This window comes from Danio rerio, chromosome 20 (assembly GCF_052040795.2).
Source record: "Danio rerio strain M-AB ecotype USA chromosome 20, GRCz13ab, whole genome shotgun sequence".
Lineage (NCBI taxonomy): Eukaryota > Metazoa > Chordata > Actinopteri > Cypriniformes > Danionidae > Danio > Danio rerio.
In genome coordinates this window covers 49,894,947-49,913,054 of record NC_141040.1, presented here as the reverse complement: position 1 = coordinate 49,913,054, position 18,108 = coordinate 49,894,947, and the positions used below count along the sequence as shown (strand labels likewise).

At 34.6% G+C, this 18,108-nt stretch overlaps 1 protein-coding gene across 15 annotated transcripts in view; it reads left to right on the top strand.

Moving 5' to 3' along the window:
- Positions 1-18,108, top strand: part of gpcpd1 (glycerophosphocholine phosphodiesterase 1) — a 43,668-nt gene that overhangs the window by 6,952 nt on the left and 18,608 nt on the right. For 8 of the 15 annotated variants that reach the window (XR_015517586.1, XR_015517584.1, XR_015517585.1 and 5 more), the window contains 8 exon segments: positions 4,799-4,874; positions 8,578-8,619; positions 8,729-8,852; positions 10,329-10,560; positions 13,042-13,204; positions 14,395-14,524; positions 17,011-17,065; positions 17,149-17,241. Coding sequence is in view for 9 of the 15 variants with exons in the window: in XM_087296640.1 (XP_087152766.1) it covers positions 4,799-4,874; positions 8,578-8,619; positions 8,729-8,852; positions 10,329-10,560; positions 13,042-13,204; positions 14,395-14,524; positions 17,011-17,065; positions 17,149-17,241 (915 nt within the window). In the remaining 6 variants the exon portion in view is untranslated. 15 annotated transcript variants of the gene reach the window in all.

Sequence of the window (18,108 nt, the reverse complement as noted above, 5' to 3'; positions counted from 1 at the left end):
TGATGTTTTGCACAGTTTGGCAAGTTAGCCATAAATGAACAATTTAGAAAAATTAATTGATAAGCAATTTAGAACTGCAATAAAATACCTGCACATTTTTGTTAACATAACACTTTGCTCATTATACATTTCTTAACATTTAAAAAATATTTAAATTCTAGATTAACACATTATTTTTGGCACGTTATTTAAAATAGGTGGCTTAGAATTTAATTTTTTTTCTCTGGCGGGGCCAGTAAAAATCTGAACCACTGGCCTGATTCTGCCAGTAGAAAAAAATCCTTAGCGTTTAACCCTACAAATAAAAAAAAAAAAAAAACAGTATAAATCAAGAAAAAAAATGTATTTGAAATTTTGTAGGTTTTTTTTGCAGTATTTTGCTTGAATTTAATTGTATTATCTTTCCATTTCTAAATAGGTTTGGTGATTAAAATATTATTTCAATAAATATATCTGTTTAATAAATCTGTTTTGTTCTAATGCACTAAAATACATTGCCTATATTCACTGTGAAATGGCTAAAAATATTCAGTTTCAAAATGGGCTGCACTCAATTATGCTGAGCACTGTAATACAACTTTAATGTTAATCTAAAAAGGAAACCCATTAAAAATAACATAACATATACTTTCATATTGATTTCCTAAAAATAAAACAAATTCAACAAAGTCATTCCCAGCCACTAAACTTTTCTGACAGGGTATTCAAGTGTCATCGAGTGTCAGATGAGAAAGTAGTATGTTGAGGGATGACTATACAGGAGTTATTATTATGGACAATAGATAGCGAAATTTATTGTTTTTTTTTTAAATAATTTTTAAAAATGCATGACGTTAATACACGAACGCTGTTATAAATGTATTAAAACTTGCGCTTGTTTTTTGTAAAAATTCATAATAATGACAAAAAATACAAATTTGTGCACCTCCTGATTCGCGTGTGAGGCCATGCTGCTGTCCTGGGAAATTTTCGTACCCCTTGGTTTTGAGTGTGGTACTGAAAAATCTCAGTTTCAAGGGCTATCTTGCTCTTCCCCTTAGTCTTATGCCTTCAAGCTCAATAGAATTGGGACGCTCATACCCCTTCACTTGAGAGTGCAAAATGAAAGGTAAGGGGTAGGGCTAAGGGGTGGAACTGGTATTAGCCTTAAAAAACCCTGCAAAAATAGCACTTATATATTATAAATGATTTGTTAGAGGTTAAAGATTTAAATATATTCCTTTTAAAAGGAACTTTACCCAACAATGGTTGTTATTTGCCTTTTTATACTTCTAAAAATGAAATATATAAATCTTAAGCCTATCTTAATAAAAAAAACCTGCAAAAATAGCATAGCACTTACTTTTACATTACTTTCCCAAAATATTTTGTAATAAGTTTGTAATATATTACTTTTAAAATTAACCAACACTGATTGTCATTTAATGTCGTTTTATACAGTTAAAAGTATTATTTTAAACTTGTTTTATATTGAACATTATATAATACAATCTAAATCTTATACCTTTATATAAAAAACAGCAAAATAACACTTTCATATTTATTTTTCTAAAATATAAGAAAGTTTCACATTTAGTTAACTTTTTAAGTGACTTAAGATTGTAATTTGTTACTTTTAAAAGTATCTTTACCCAAAACTGGTTTTTATTTATGAAGCCTTTCATCTCTCTGATAGACATATAATCGATTGTGCATGCATTATCTACTGATATTGTTTAACATTTGTGATTTTCATGATTATAATATTGAGTTGTTTTGATATACATGTATGACTGTAGAGTCTCTTTTAACCCTTTAGCTTACATTGTACCAACTTTTGTCTGTAGGTTATCATTAATCAAAAAAACTCCAAATGTTTTAAGTGGTGTCAGGAGCATAGTTTATGAGTTTATCTAAAGAAATAAATCTTTTGTTTTTCTTAAGATGAAAGTTAAAGGGTTAAGAGAGTTTTCTCAAACATGTGTTTGTGTTTTCAAACATTCCTCAAAGGATTTATTTTAATCATCTTTAATTCTTTTGGTGCAAATAACTAAAAAACAAAGAGTTGTAATTGTATTTAAGAATTGAAAGTTATATGCATTCTCTGATTATGTTGTTGAAGCATCTTGTGATTTTCATGATTGTATTTATAACTTTTTTTATAATCATTTTTTTACGACTAGATTTTCTTTTAAGAGACTTTTCTGAACTATGTTTGTCTTTTTAAACATTCCTCAAGGGATTTCTTTTAATCATATTTAATTCTTTGGGTGCATATAAATAAAAAAAAACTAATAATTGTAATTGTATTTAAAAATTTAAAGTTGCTTTATCTGATTATGTTGTCAACTATTTCAATGATTTTCATGATTATATCCTTTCTAACTTTTTAAAAAGATTTTTATGACTAGATTTTCTTGTAAGAGACTCTCTGAAGTATGTTTTTAAATGTTCCTCAAGGGATTTTTTTTAATCATCTTTAGTTATTTGGGTACAAATAACTAACAACATACTTTTCTTCAAGATTTTAAGTTGTTTAAAGAGTTTTAAATTACCCTGTGTGAGAGTGTGTGGGGTTTTTAGGTCATTCTCCTCACAGCTGTTAATCTCTTTTAGCTGAACTCGACTCCAGTTCTGGGTATCTTTTTTTCTTTCTTTCAGAAGAATGAAGTTTGTGAAACAGGTTTCCTGCAGGCCACTCCTAACATATTGTGTCCTGCATACATAATATTTATACAGCAGCAACATGGCTATAAATATTCTTTTAGGTTTAATTATTTTCTACAAGTATTAAGAGTTTTAGTTAGGGATGTATTTGTGAAAAAAGTCTCATTGGCTATATGTTTATTTTCACCTATTTTTGTTAATCTGAATCTGATTCCAGATCTGTTTATATGTACTCTAAACGTTGTAATCTGATTCATATATCTGTTTATACACAATAAAAGGTCCTGGTTGCCTTTTAAGCTGAATCAAATTAACCTTATGAGTCCATTGAACTTATGTTAAACTGACTTTCAACAGCTTGCATACTATATACAATTAAGTTAGACCATGATTAACTTAGTGTGATAAGTTACAATGACCAAAAAAACATGTCAGGACTAGCTGATCATATAATTCTCTACAGTCTATGTGTTTTACATACATTCTGATTAAAACGTCTTTGTTTAAAACAGATTAGGTTCAATGTAGAATTAAAAAAGTGAACAGATTTTGCATTTCTTTAAGCAGGTTGTAGTGTCTGACAATAGAAATACTAGTATTACTTTGGGAAGTTAATTTGCACACTGGTGTTTTTATGCACATTTATTGGAAACCATTTAATAATCTTGAATGGCTTTTTTAATGTTTAGTTAAGTGAATGCAAGACATGCATCCCTCACAGTAAACCACAGTATAATTTCTTCAACACATTTCTAAACATAATAGTTTTAGTAACTATTTTCTAATAAACTGGTTTCTTTTAGCTTTGCCATGATGACAGTACATAATATTTTGCTATATTTTTGAGATACTAGTATTTAGCTTAAAGTGCAATTTAAAGGTCTATATAGCTTAATCGGGTTAAGTAGGCAAGTTAGGTTAATTAGGCAAGAAATTGTATTACATCATTTTTTTCAGTGTCAATTGAAAAAATAAATATTCCTTAAGGGGGCTATTAATATTGACCTTAAAATGATTAAAAAAGTATTCTAGCTGAAATAAAACAAATAAGACTTTCTCTAGAAGAAAAATATTATAGAAAATACTGTGAAAATTTTACGAGGGATAATGGGGGATCTTTTTGGGTTTTAAAAGTTTTATTATATCTTTTTAGATTTTCTTTGTTTCATCAATTTCTCATATTTTACCTGTACTTTATTTCTTTAATTGTAATGATATTATTTATAGGGCTAATTTGAACTTGTGTTTAGGTTACAGTGCACTAAAATAAAATAAAGAGCATCATTAAGCAGACTTGTGAAAATATACAGCCAGCAATTTTACATGCTTTATCGTGAATTTATCAAATCATAAGCTGGTTAATGCATGTCAACATTGCACTGTATATACTGTATTTCACACAGACTTCCGATTGGGGAAGTAGTCTGATTCAAGAGTTTGCATGGTACATTTTTTTGGCTGTTGGGTCAGATTAGAAAAAGAAAAAACATCCATTCAAATCCAATCAGAATTAAAAAAGAAAGTTTTTGAATTCAGCTGAACTCTCAGTCCTATTACAAACAGATTATTTGGGCGCATGTAAATGTAGCCATTTGTAAACTATTGAAGTCAAATGGTAAACATTTGAAGCTAAATGCCATTTATTAACTTTCGAAGCTAAAATGCTGATAATTTTGAGGGATGTAAACAAAAACAATGGTCCCAGCATATTTTCTGTTTTACATTTTAAATGTTTATAGCTTCAGAGAATCAAAAAAGAGCCACATATTGATGAATAAGGTTATGATAGCTGTTTTAACATTAAATTACGATTGAATTGCCTCTTGTTACAGCTATGAAATAGTTTGATAACAAGCAGGAAATGTTTATGGGCCAATGACATGACAACATTAAAATGCTTTATATATTTCAGAATGTATAAATACCCTGGATATCTCTAGTTAACCAATTTGAATAATGCCAATGTGTTTTTTCCCTGACTAATTGGTCCCCTTTTCAGATGTCAACCAACTGGCTAGCTGGCAGAAAATGGTGACTACTAAATCTCATTCTCTATTTTTCGGGGGAGTGAAACTTTGGTTTGAATGACCAGAGCTGGCTTTGTTTTTCCAAAATCTGTCAATGATCTTAACCCCCCTCCTTGGAATTACAGAATGCTGGTGGGCCATGCCAAGTCATAGTCAATAGATGGGAGACCCATCAGCTGCCACGATCATTGAGTCCCTCAGGTATCAGATCAGTGCACACGATTGAGTGTCCAATACATCCCGTAAACTAGGACTACACGACATCGGAAAAAAATAGCATTGCAATATTCTGTTATGTTTTTCTGTGATATATATTGCTGTGTTTCCCAGCATTGTTCCTGAATGTACACCAGCTGTAAACATTTTTAACCTCTCCCAAATCAAACATACCTGAATCAACTCATCAAAACATTAAAGCAGCACTACTAACTGTTTAAATATCTGTTCGCTTAAGCAAAATATAGCAGGTGAATACCGTTCTCTTTAAAATAGACAGGACACAGGACACAAAGCAATGCTCGTGCACCCACTGTCCTTGCTGCTTTCAAGAGCTCAAGAGTTTAGTAAGCAGCAGCAGTTGCCACTTTCACTTTAACCATTATTTGAACAGATTATTAATGGGCCTAATGTTAACCGATCATGCACGTGATCATTCTTTTATTATCGCATACGGTTTGACCTGGTTTCTTGCTCTTGCTGGTTTCTTGATCATCCTTTAATAGGAGATTAACTCTCCATTTATGTATAGTTAACTGGTGATCTGGGACCTTTAGCCAGGACAATACTGTGCATAGTTTTGGATAGATGGCAATACATTTTTGCTAAATTAAAAGTGCATGTATACAGCTATATTTTGCTTGTTTTGACACCTTATTTAAAATTCCTGGCAAGGAAATAACTAGTCTGGTAAATCTTTAATGTTGAGCCCAGAAAAGTCACATGAAATAAAACTAATTGCAATGCGATACTATAAAACCACAAACCATTTTCTTATGCTCATTAAGCAAGGTCATAACAAAAAAGTTAAATGAACAAGGAGGCATGTGGACATAACACAACATTTAAATCAAGTAATTAAATGCATATTAAATATATTTTCCCAACAAAATTGTGGCTTGTGAAAACGGCGAGGGGTTAGTAACGTCTGAAAACTACTAGCCACAGTGGCTGGTAATCAAAAAAAGATAATGTCAAGCCCTGATTTTACATATGCATAAATAATAATAAACAATCTACAAGCATAGATAAACACAATAAAGAAAAGTATACAAGTTATATATAGAGTTTTAAAGTTACAAAAGGGACAATTTCAACATTGCATTTGCATATTGCGAATGATTACAATGTGATATAGATGCTAAAATGATATATTGTGCAGCCCTACCGTAAACTCTTTCCCTCATTCTTACTGCAATCAGATCAGTTTTTCCGCAGTAACTCTACAAGCATACATTAGCGAATGACTTCAGCTTTTTAAAGACAACGTGAAACCATTTACTTTTGTGTAGTATAGCATAAAATAATGTTATTTTAATCTTTGAGAACATTGTTGTATCCTAAAGTACTCCTAATTGCTGCTGTTGGTTATTATTATTTTTCTTTGCATCAATGAATTATGCACAAATGGCCCACATACAGTTGAAGCCAGAATTATTAGCCCCCCTGTTTATTTTTTTTTACTTAAGTTCTGATTAACGAAGAGAAGATTTTTTTTTTAAGCACATTTCTAATAACTGATTTATTTTATCTTTGCCATGATGACAGTAAATAATATTTGACTAGATATTTTTCAAGACACTTCTATACAGCTTTAAGTAACATTTAATGGCTTAACTAGGTTAATGAGGTTAACTAGGCAGGTTAGGGTAATCAGGCAAGGTATTGTATAATGATGGTTTGTTCTGTAGACCATCAAAAAAATTAGCTTTAGGGGGCTAATAGTTTTGACCTTAAAATGGTTTTCAAAAAATTTAAAACTGCTCTTACTCTAGCCGAAATAAAAAAGACTTTTTCTAGAAGAAAAAATATAATTAGACACACTGTGAAAATGTCCTTGCTCTGTTAAACATCATTTGGGAAATTAAAAAAGAAAGAGAAAAATTCAAAGGGGGGCTAATAATTCTTATAAACTTCAACTGTATATATATATTTTTAGAATGTAAACATCTCAATTTACTTTCTAAATAAATGTGCCTGGTCTTATTGTGCATTAATCATTATTTCATGATTTAAAGAAATATAATAGTTTATTTAATGTTGCCTTAGCTTTTGATGGCAGTGCTATTTGTTCTGGACAGATGTAACACCACTTAAGGCAGCTCAATTATTAGAAACCATACGATTTATTGGGCCATGAATGCCGTAATGTCCATCCTAGACAAACAGAGCGAAGCTGTTTCCACTGGTGGATTCCTAGGTTTACAAGCAATGCTGTTTTTTTTTTTAGCTTCTGTTGCTTCTCCCTTATTTTAATCCCTGTTTTTTTTGTTTTTTTACAATTTAAATATTTATTTTGAGTTGGTTTTTCTATTATAATCAACATTAAATTCTATCTTAAAACACATGCATTTAATCCTCATTTATTTACATCATAGGTCTCAAACTCTATTCCTTGAGGGCCACAGCTCTGCACAGTTTTGCTCCAACCCTATTAAAACACAGCTGATCCAACTAATCAAGGTTTTCAAGAGGACTCGTGTTCTTTTGAAGACCGGTCCTGCCAGGTCACCTTGAAAAAACGAATTCGGGAGACCGCGAGAACACAGAACACGTCCTGTGTTCTTCATAATTGGTCACATGACCTTCATGCATTTTTAACTGAAAATTATTTAAACATTACAGCATTCATACAAGTATTATTATTATTTTTTTCTTTTCAATATATATAACATGCAAAACAACCTTACAAATATACTTTGCACAATATGAATAAAACAGATTTTGAGACAAATTTCAGCAAATAAACACCCTTAATGTGTTTATGCCTCTTAAGATTTTAATGGTAATCTTTACCTAAGGTGAAACTTCTGAGATAAATAAGTTATGTCTCTGAACTTTAATAATAAATCTATATAGGATGCTACGCCTCACACCTCCTTTTTTCAGCCGCAATGACTTCTGAGACTTGAGTTTGGCGCTCAAGTCTGCATCGACGCATCCTCGAAATTAAGAACACACCCAAGAACTTTCCCGCATCCCCGCATTGAGCTTTGGAACTGAACTTTGGCAGTTGATGATGACGTTACACGAGGACTCAAGATCGCTACAGAAGGCATATTGAGAAACAGCCCTTGATTAGTTGGATCAGGTGTGTTTGATTAGTGTTGGAGCAAAACTGAGCAGAGCTCTGGCCCTCCAGGAATCGAGTTGAGACATATGATTAACATGCACAACACATTTGAACTCTATATTTAACAAACTATTCAAAGTACTTTATTGATAGGTAATCTATGCCATTTTCATTTCGCTTTTATTTATTTATGCAAGGCAGGATCCATAAAGTCTTTCAAATTTAGCATTGTGAGCATCTCTTTGTGCTTATTTTGTCATGAAAACTTGCTTGCATGGTAACTCTTCTTGAATCGTGGATTTAGATTGTTATTATTGTTTTTAAATGTCTGGCAAAAATATTATAATTATTTTAGAACTCTCTCTTCTGTAACTTTTAGGTTATAATATGCTTGTAGAGAATATATTACTCCAAACATGTGAAGCTCTATTCAGTACAGAGCAAACTGAATGCTTATTTCATCTTGATATTCTGATTGTTTAAGAAAAAGATCAGAAATAAGTGAAAAAGATGATAAATAAATGAATAATCTGCTTGCTCTGTACTGGAGATTTTATTTTAGATGTGTAGCAGTAGTGTTTGACCTGTTATACTAATATGGGTCGTTTCTTTCAGAACCAGAGCTTGTGGTTGACGATGGGCATTTTGGAGTTCATGGTGAGTTTGACAACTGAAACGACTCGAACATCAGCTTTAATGTGTTCTCAATTCCAAAATATCTTTTCATATCATCCCGTTTTAACATGCAAGTAAAATGTGTTTGCAGATGGTGCTGAGTGTGTGGATTCTGGCTGGTTGACGTGCCAGACAGAAATTCGTCTCAGGCTTCATTACTCAGTGAAACCTCCAGTATCTATAACTAAGAAGAAATTCAAGACCTCACGCTTCAGGTAACGTCCTTGACACACTTAAGCTTCATTTATTCATACATTTTCCTTCGGCTTAGTCTCTATTTCAGAAGTCGCCACAGCAAAATGATCCGCCAACTATTCTGGCATTTGATTTAAGCAGCAGATGCCCTGCAGTACAGTACTGGGAAACACCCATACACACTTATTCACACACGTACACTTCGGACAATTTAGTTTATTTAATTCACCTATAGCACACGTGTTTGGACTGTGGGGAAAACTGGAGCACCCCGAGGAAACTCACCACAACACAAGGAGAACATTCAATCTCCACACAGAAATGCCAACTGGCCTACTAGCTGGGACTCGAACCAGCGACCTTCTTGCTGTGAGATGACAGGGCTAATCACTGAGCCATCATGACACCACGCTTAAGATTATTTTTTCCCTTCTTTTTTTTTTTACACTAGAAGTCTTTTAGGGTGCTTTCACACCAAGACCTTTGTTTCGGAACCTGTCTCGTTTGCCCAGTTAGCGCAGTTCGTTTGGCATATGTGAATCCACCGATCGCTCTTGGATCCGCGCCAAAACAATCGCTCCGAGATCGCTTGAATAAGGTGGTCTCGGCTCGATTGAAACGAACTCTGGAGCGAATCGATTGCAGTGTGAAAGCGAACCACACCAAGAGCAAAGAGCAACAATGTAACAGTTTTAATCCCTGTTTCGGAACAACTGAATCGATTCTTTTAGAAACTAATAGTCAATATAACAATACACTGTTTTTGTTTTTTAAAATCCCAATTTAGACACCGCAGGATATGCAGTGTTGAGTTGGAATTGTTGATAATAATCAATGCAGTTCAGATATAGGAGTAAACGTTTATCATCTGCGTGCATTTTTAAAGGGATAGTTCACCCAAATATTAAACTACACTCAAAATTTTCGTTTGGTCACCCTTCACTTGTTTTAAAGGTTTATGAGTTTCTCTTTTTATGTTGAGCAAAAAAAGAAGATATTTTAAGAACTCATAAACAATTGAAGCAAGTGAACGGTGAGTAAATAGTGAGTAAATTTTCATTTTTGGGCACACTATCCCTTTAAGGCCTGTGACTGTCTGAACATTTCAATACTTCTCACTTTAAAACATCCAGCCACAAGAAATTATAATGTTTGTTACTTTAATAGAGATTACATTATATACGATGAAGGCTATACAGTGTTGATTAATACTGTTAGACTATCCAGAAAAATACAATTCACTTTTATCTTTGCTATATTGTATTTATCTTTTAGTTATACTGTATATTATGTGAGATTCATTCCCCTACGAAATCACACCAATCCATCTAAAATGAAGAATTATTTCCAAATAAAGCTGTTTAGTCATCTGGTGAAACACATCGCAATGTATATCGCAGAAAAGCAAAATATTGCAATTTCAGATTTCCCAATATCATGCAGCTCTATTTACAATTATTCTAACATGCAGTTCGCCCAATTATTGGCTTTTTTAGATTAAAGCTGATGCTGGAAGGTGTTGAGGAGGAGGAGGAAGAAGAGGAAAGCCCTTCATCTTGGCACAAGATGACCACCACACTGGAGATGAGTATGATCAGCGATGACGGATATAAGTCTCGTCATTCACAGCCAGAATGTGGATATGCTCTGGAACCCTCCCGATGGACAGAATACACCATTCACACAATGGACCCCGATAACCTAGTGCTCACCTTTGAGTTCTTCGAGGTGCGTAAATGATTGTTTTTGGTGTAAAGTAGGTGCTATTATGCCCCTTTTACAAGATATAATGTAAGTCTCTTGAGTAATGCTTTCATAGAGAACATTACAGTAATCTACACAAGATTATACAAAAATATGTTTAATTCTTTCAGAGTCTTTGTAAGACAGAAAATATTTGATCATGGAGACTTGCCTCAGCTTAAAAAAAACATATATAAGTACCAGATGAATCTGTTTATCCAGCTTAAAATTGTTTTTCAACCAAATTTGATAATTTCTCAATGGCCCCTTTTTAAAATGAAAGCAAAAATACAGTTTTTGTGTGTCTTTTTAATGCTAATGAGCTTCTCAGGAGGATTTTAATAGGTCTATTATAGACTTTAATACTATACACTTGTAATTCCAGAAATACAGTAGCATTTCAGCATTTCTTGTGTTGTTTTCCTGTGAAAGTATACACAGATTTACACATCTTAGTTTTTCAATACTTTTTTGGCTCGTTTCCACTAAGTGGTATGGTATGGTTTGATATGCTTCAAAGGCCATTTCCAGTGTAAAAAGGTACCTAAAAGCAAACAGTACCCTACCACTTTTTGGGTACCCTTTCGAAAGGGTACCTAGCACAACAAAGGGGTACCAAACAGAGAAACGTTGCTAGTGCGTACACAAGCAGGAGAATGTAAACAAAGGAAGCAGAATTCTTAAATACACAGCAGAGACATTATGGGCTCTATTTTGAAGATTCATGCACAAAATGCAAAGCGCAGGGCGTAAACGCATTAAGGGCATGTCTGAATCCACTTTTGCTGTTTTAAGGATGGAGAAATCCGCTTCGCGCCGTGGCGCATGGTCTTACAGGGTTGAGCTTATTCTCTTAATGAGTTATCGGTGTGTTTTGAGAATAAACCAATCAGAGTCTTATCTCCCACTCCCATTGACTGAAACTTTCTGTCTTACATCACGCCCACCATTGGTACTTTTTTGCAGTGGAAACGCAAACCTGATAAAGGTGACCATACCGTACTGTACCACTCAGTGTAAACGGGCCGTTTTTGAGCATAGGATGTATTGGTCTCTGTAATTTATCTAAAGAGAACACTGAGAGAAACAAAGAAGGACAAATGTGATGCATGAATGACTATAAATGAGAAATTATAAAATCTCTTCAACAATAGCATCAGAAAGATCATGCTAAAATTTCTAATTGTTGCCATCAATACAACAAATAGCCATGTTCAAAAAGGCTTTGACTGAATGTGAGCTGTGATAATGTCACATTTTCCTGGACTCTGCTCTTTTCCCCATTTGCAGAAAAGGGCGGGGCTTTTACAGCTTGTGCCTCTGATACTCCTAGCTACAACAAAAATAATTTTCATGCAGTTTAAAGCACAAGTTATCATCAGCAATGTTGAAATAAGTTTAGAAACAGTGTTTATTGATATAGACATGATTTTAATATGAGGATACCACAAAACATTTAAAAACTTTTTCTTTAATTGATTGGCATTCGATTTTCATGTACAGTGGAGGAAGTAAGTATAGGGTATATGCCGAAGCATGCTAATAGGACTTTTAATTTGCCTGTAACCTGAGTTAAGCGCTTCCAGGGAACTGTAGGCCAATACAATAATCAGTGCGTTTAAGGGCTGTTTTCTTTAAAAATCTGAGATCTCCACTAGCTGAGTAATATCCGATAGAAAGTGGGTCTCAGATTGTACAAAAAGCACTGCATTAAATTACATTTCCCCCGCCATGTCTTTATAATATGATTATTTATTTTACCCCAGTACATTTAATGGCGCTTCTGCGCTAGCCTGCCGATTCTGACGGGTGCGTGCGAGTAAATGACTTTTTGTCTCATTTTACGCTTAAGGAACTAAATGAATGCCAAAGTCTATTTAACTGAATGTATTTTAATGACATTACAACATCGATGCTGTAAAAGGAACCATATAAAAAAAAGTTCACAATAACAGGCCACCGGAAGTTTAGCAGTATGGGAAAAACACTAGCTCGACATATACCCTATTGAACAAGTAATTTTGTTTTTTCCAGGTAATAATAGTTCTTAAGCAGCTGTTAACATGAATCGGAGACAATACAATACAAACATAAATAAAAAACTTTTTGAAAAATGTTATGTGTAATAATAAAGAAATTACACAAGGGGAAAGTACTGAACTACTGAAATGGATTTAATACTTTATTTAAAAGGCTTATTTGGGGCTGGCAGCTTAAAGACGCCTCTCATATGGACAATGAAGTCACATGCAATGTTCAGATGTGATTTTAGTTACACATAATTTGTTTAGTTTTCTTTCCATATATGGATTTCTTTGGTTGTTACCAACATCCTGTGAAGTCAACAGTATTTTTTAGAAATAATTGTTTTTGTTATAAAAGTGGTGACGTGTTTAATACTTATTTCCCCCACTGTATTTTCTTGATGACTCGATAGGATTATGATTGAATTTATTTGTGCTTTAGGAGGACCTGAGTGAGACCGTGGTTCAGGGTGATGCCCATCCAGGCCACGTGGGCACAGCTTGTCTTTTATCATCCTCTTTTGTGGAAAGTGGGAAAGATTTAGGTGTGGTCACGCTGCCCATTATGAGCCGAAACTCCAGGCAGACTCTTGGGAAAGTCAGAGGTATGTTCAACACCACAATGCACTGGCGTCGAGTCTCAAGTTTGTTTTTTACCCCATTAAATGAATACAGTTGAAGTCAGACTTAGTGTTTATTTTTTCCCCAAATTTCTGTTTACGGAGAGAAGATTTTTTTCAACACATTTCTAAACATAATAATTTTAATAACTCATCTCTGATAACTGATTTCTTTTATCTTTGCTGTAATGACAGTACAGAAAATTTGACTAGATATTTTTCCAGGTCCTGCTGTGTAACAAAGACAGTGAAAAGATGCAGAGTAAAAGACATTCTCCCAGATCAACAGTTACCTTCCCTTATTATAACCTGAGCAAATCATTGTCAAACATGAATGAAAACCAACCCCCAAAACCAGCTGAACATGAGAACATAGTTGAGGAGATAAAATGGGGGAGAAGAACATTAACATACTCTCCTCAGGCTATGACTCAACAATAGTAAATATATTGTACATTGAAATACAATCAATCAATGTCTCTGTTGATTTCATCACTACAAAGCTGAAGTCATAAACTGTTAAATGACACCAAACATGACACAGTTATATGAAGGAAGATCACGAGCAGATGAATTGTGTATGGGGAAAAGCACATGGTTACTGTTAGCAAATGGCAGAGATGTGTATTGGAGCTGTGAGGAACTCTACCATGCCAGAAGGACCTATCCCATGTTTGGAATGTCTCTATATTCCTTCTATGCTAATGAAGGACTACTTAGTAGAAGAATATATATTTTCTCATCTTACAATGGCGTTAAAAATTTAAAAACTGCTTTTATACTAATCGAAATAAACCACATAAGACTTTCACCAGAAGAAATAATATTACAGGAAACACTGTAAAAAAATCCATGCTCCGTTATTATCATTTGGGAAATATTTTAAAAAGCATACGCATACGTATAAGGAAACTGTATACGTTCCTGCTGTCCACACAGGTGCGCATTCTTCTGCTGTGTTTACACAACATTTGCCTCTGCAAACATGACACAGACTGGCTGTTTAAATAAAGGGAAATGTTATTATTCGTGTTAGGAACATTAGCCTTGCTTACACTAATGCTTAGTAGCTGGAAAATGGGATTATAATGCCACTGGTTTTATTGATGTGCTGATTTAATTTCAGATAATTTGACTGAAATGAAATTATGCTTTTGTTTCTGATGGGATTTTAGTGGATTACTTGGTGACGCGTCCCATTCAAGGCCTTCAGTGTGACATGAGTCGGTCTTTCACTAAGTACTGGAGGAAGAGGAGCGCTTTGGATGTTGGACATCGCGGAGCAGGAAGCACACACGCTGCCAAGTAAGTTACAGAATTGTGTTAGTTGACAAACTGTGTCATATATTATATAACTGTGTCATACAAACACTGTGCTACTTGAGGAGTCCTGAGCCTGTTCTCTTGGATTCAGCATTTGTCTTTGTGTGAAACATCTGCTGGAATAGTTGGTGGTGTAATCCGCTGTGGTCGCCACATCAATAAATGGACTAAGCCAACGGAAATGAATTAATGTATGTAGACTAGATCTGAAGCATATTAAACCATATAAAAGTGACATTAAAACTTTAGTTATTAAGCCCTGGTCAGATCACACGAATTTGTCAGGATTTCGGCACAATTTCCTTGACAAAGGGTGTTATGGGGATTCGTAAATGGCAAATAGGTGTCGTGACACAAGATTCAATCGTTTCCTTTTGTGTAATGTGGCATAGTTCACAACAACCATTACCATGCCTGCGACGCCTCACGACACCATCGCAGAAAGCGATTCTTTCCATCGGGAAGCCTTTTTGTCATTTGAAACGGAATTGGAAAATGATACCGCTAATGACATCTGGTGTTTTGCAATTTTTGTTGAATCTTTAGCACTTGGACTTAGCTTGTTTTCATCTCTTAACTTTGAGCATTCTTACCTTTTAGCTTGGTGCCTTTGTCACAAATGTTGAAATAAATTAGTGGTGCAGCCACTGTCGGTTGCAACTGACTTTCTGCATATTTTACATTTGACAAAAGTTTGTTCGACATCTGACATCTCAAGTCCGAACCATTTCCAGATCACAGAGGAAACGCTACTACCTTTCTTTGGCACAAGATCATCCTCACGCGAAGAGCCGTCCATCTCATTTTTTTTTTTTCCGGCTTAGTCCCTTTTTTAATCCGGGGTTGCCACAGCGGAATGAACCGCCAACTTATTCAGCACATGTTTTACGCAGAGGATGCCCTTCCAGCTGCAACCCATCAAATACTCATACACTAACATTCACACACATACACTACGGACAATTTTAGCTTACCCAATTCACCTGAACTGCATGTTATTGGACTGTGGGGGAAACCGGAGCACCCAGAGGAAACCCACGCCAACACGGGTAGAACATGCAAACTCCACACAGAAACGCCAACTGACCCAGCCAAGGCTCAAACAAGTGACTTTCTTGCTGTGAGGCAACAGCACTACCTACTGCGCCACCACGTCGCCGAGCCCTCCATCTCTAGAGCATCGTACTCTCACAAGTGAGTGGTTAATTTGGCGCCCCATCATGTGGTCGAACAATAATGCCTCTTAATTATTTTGCCATTGGTGCAATTATAATGCATCTAAAATTTTTATACAAAAATTGTGATACCCCGATTTAATAAAAAATTTAATTGTTTAGAAAAGTAAATTCGAATTAATAAAAAAAAATCGAACGAATCGCCTAGCCCCATCGGTAGCAATCGGTGCTTTTTAATAGTATTATACTATTGGTTGGGTTTAGGAAAGGGGGAGGGTGTTGGTCAGTCAGTCAGTAAGTCAGTCAACAGCGTCCTCTGGTAGATTTATGTGAAAACAGCAAGTGCTAATCGCAAATTTAAGATCTCAAAAAGCACACACAGCGGCCTCTGGTGGATTCACGAAAACAAAAACCGCAACCAATTCGTAGCTCCTGGGATGTATTTTGTTCTCTTCAGAAATGTATATGGGGTACCTAATCAGAATGAGTTGGTTGCCACATAAATGAAAAAAGTGACTTTTGCATAATAGATCGCCTCTAATAAACATAATTGTCCTTAGCAATATGAAACCGCACAGCATCTGTAATTTCTTTCCATTCGACATCTAACCTCTCAAACTCGAACCATTTCCAAACCACAGTGGAAACGTTACTACCTTTCTTTGGCACAAGGTCATCCACAAGCGAAGAGCCGTCTTTCTCATTTTATTTTATTTTCGGCTTAGTCCCTTTATTAATCTGGGGTTGCCATAGCAGAATGAACCGCCAACTTATCCAGGATATGTTTTATGCAGCGAATGCCCTTCCAGATGCAACCCATTACTGGGAAACACTCATACACTCTCATTCACACACATACACTATCGACAATTTTAGCTTACCCAATTCACCTGAACCGCATATCTTTGGACTGTGGGGGAAACTGGAACAACCAGAGGAAACCCACGCCAACACGGGGAGAACATGCAAACTCCACACAGAAATGCCAACTGACCCAGCCTTGGCTCGAACCAGCGACCTTCTTGCTGCAAATTTGAGATCTCAAAAAACGTGCACAGCGGCCTCTGGCAGATTCACAAAAAACAAAACTGCAACCAATTCGTTGCTCCTGGGACGTATTATGTTCTCTTCAGAAATGTATATAGGGGTACGTAATCAGAATGAGCCTGAGTTTGTTTCCACAAAAATTGACTTCTGCATAATAGATTACCTTTAATAAACAAAGCATGAGAGAGGAGTACATGTACAATGCATGTGTCTACTTTGTCTAAAATCGTTTGTGTTCTATTTCAGGCATCATAAGATCAGGGAAAACACAATTGCCTCATTTCTAAGTGCTGCCAACCATGTAAGTGTAAATGAAGAACGCAGCTCCAGCAAAATGCATGAAGCTTAATTACAGTAAAACCGATGTCTGTCTTTTCATCACAGGGAGCCGCTTACGTAGAGTTTGATGTTCATCTGTCTAAAGATTTAGTTCCAGTCGTTTACCACGATCTCACTTGCTGTATTTCTACTAAAAAGGTAACACATTGTTTGCTGGAGTCAATGTTAATCATGGGAAAGACTCGAATTGTGTCCTTCAGTCCAGATTTAGTTTTGACTGAAGACTTTAACATTTTGATTTCAGATTTTATAAACACTGATTATAAACTGTAAAACAAAAGAGAGAAGGATAATATCTGCCTTACTTCCAGAGCTTAATTTTGTGCTTCGCTACAATCAGAGAGCGAATTATACATTGATGATTAGGGGTCAGGATGAATAAATAATAATAATAATTATGATTATTAAAAGAGACAACATTGGGGGTTTACATTATTTCAGACTCAATGCAGTCAACAGTTGTTAACATTGCAGTAATCAATCTATTTCTTCCAACGTTTTAGAGATAAATCCTTTTAAGTCTCCAAAGAAAAGTCCATTCCTCCATATTGCTTATTTCCTTCACAAGGTCTTTGCAATATCATCGAGTTTTGTAGTTTGTTAACCAATTACTGTCATGCTAAAATTCATGAACGTTCCTCTGCGGAGCATTTGTTCTTATTTCATACACCAATTCTTATTATTGTTAAATAATTGCAGCAAAAGGTAATCATATTTTGCTTTTCATATGAAAATGTATGAAAATTTGTTATTACTGCACAATTGTACATAATTGAAATGAAAAAGCTTATTTATTGTCTGTCTTCGACCTTTCCCTTTAAAACAATAAACACTGTACATCGCTGTAATTTAATTACAAAATAAAAGTAACAGTAATTCGTTACAGTTAATTAAATTAAATTACAGTTACTTATGATTATGTTAGATTACAAATGGGGTTACATATAAAATATTATTTAAAAATCTGGGATATGTTGAATAATATTAATCTATTGTTTGACTGTT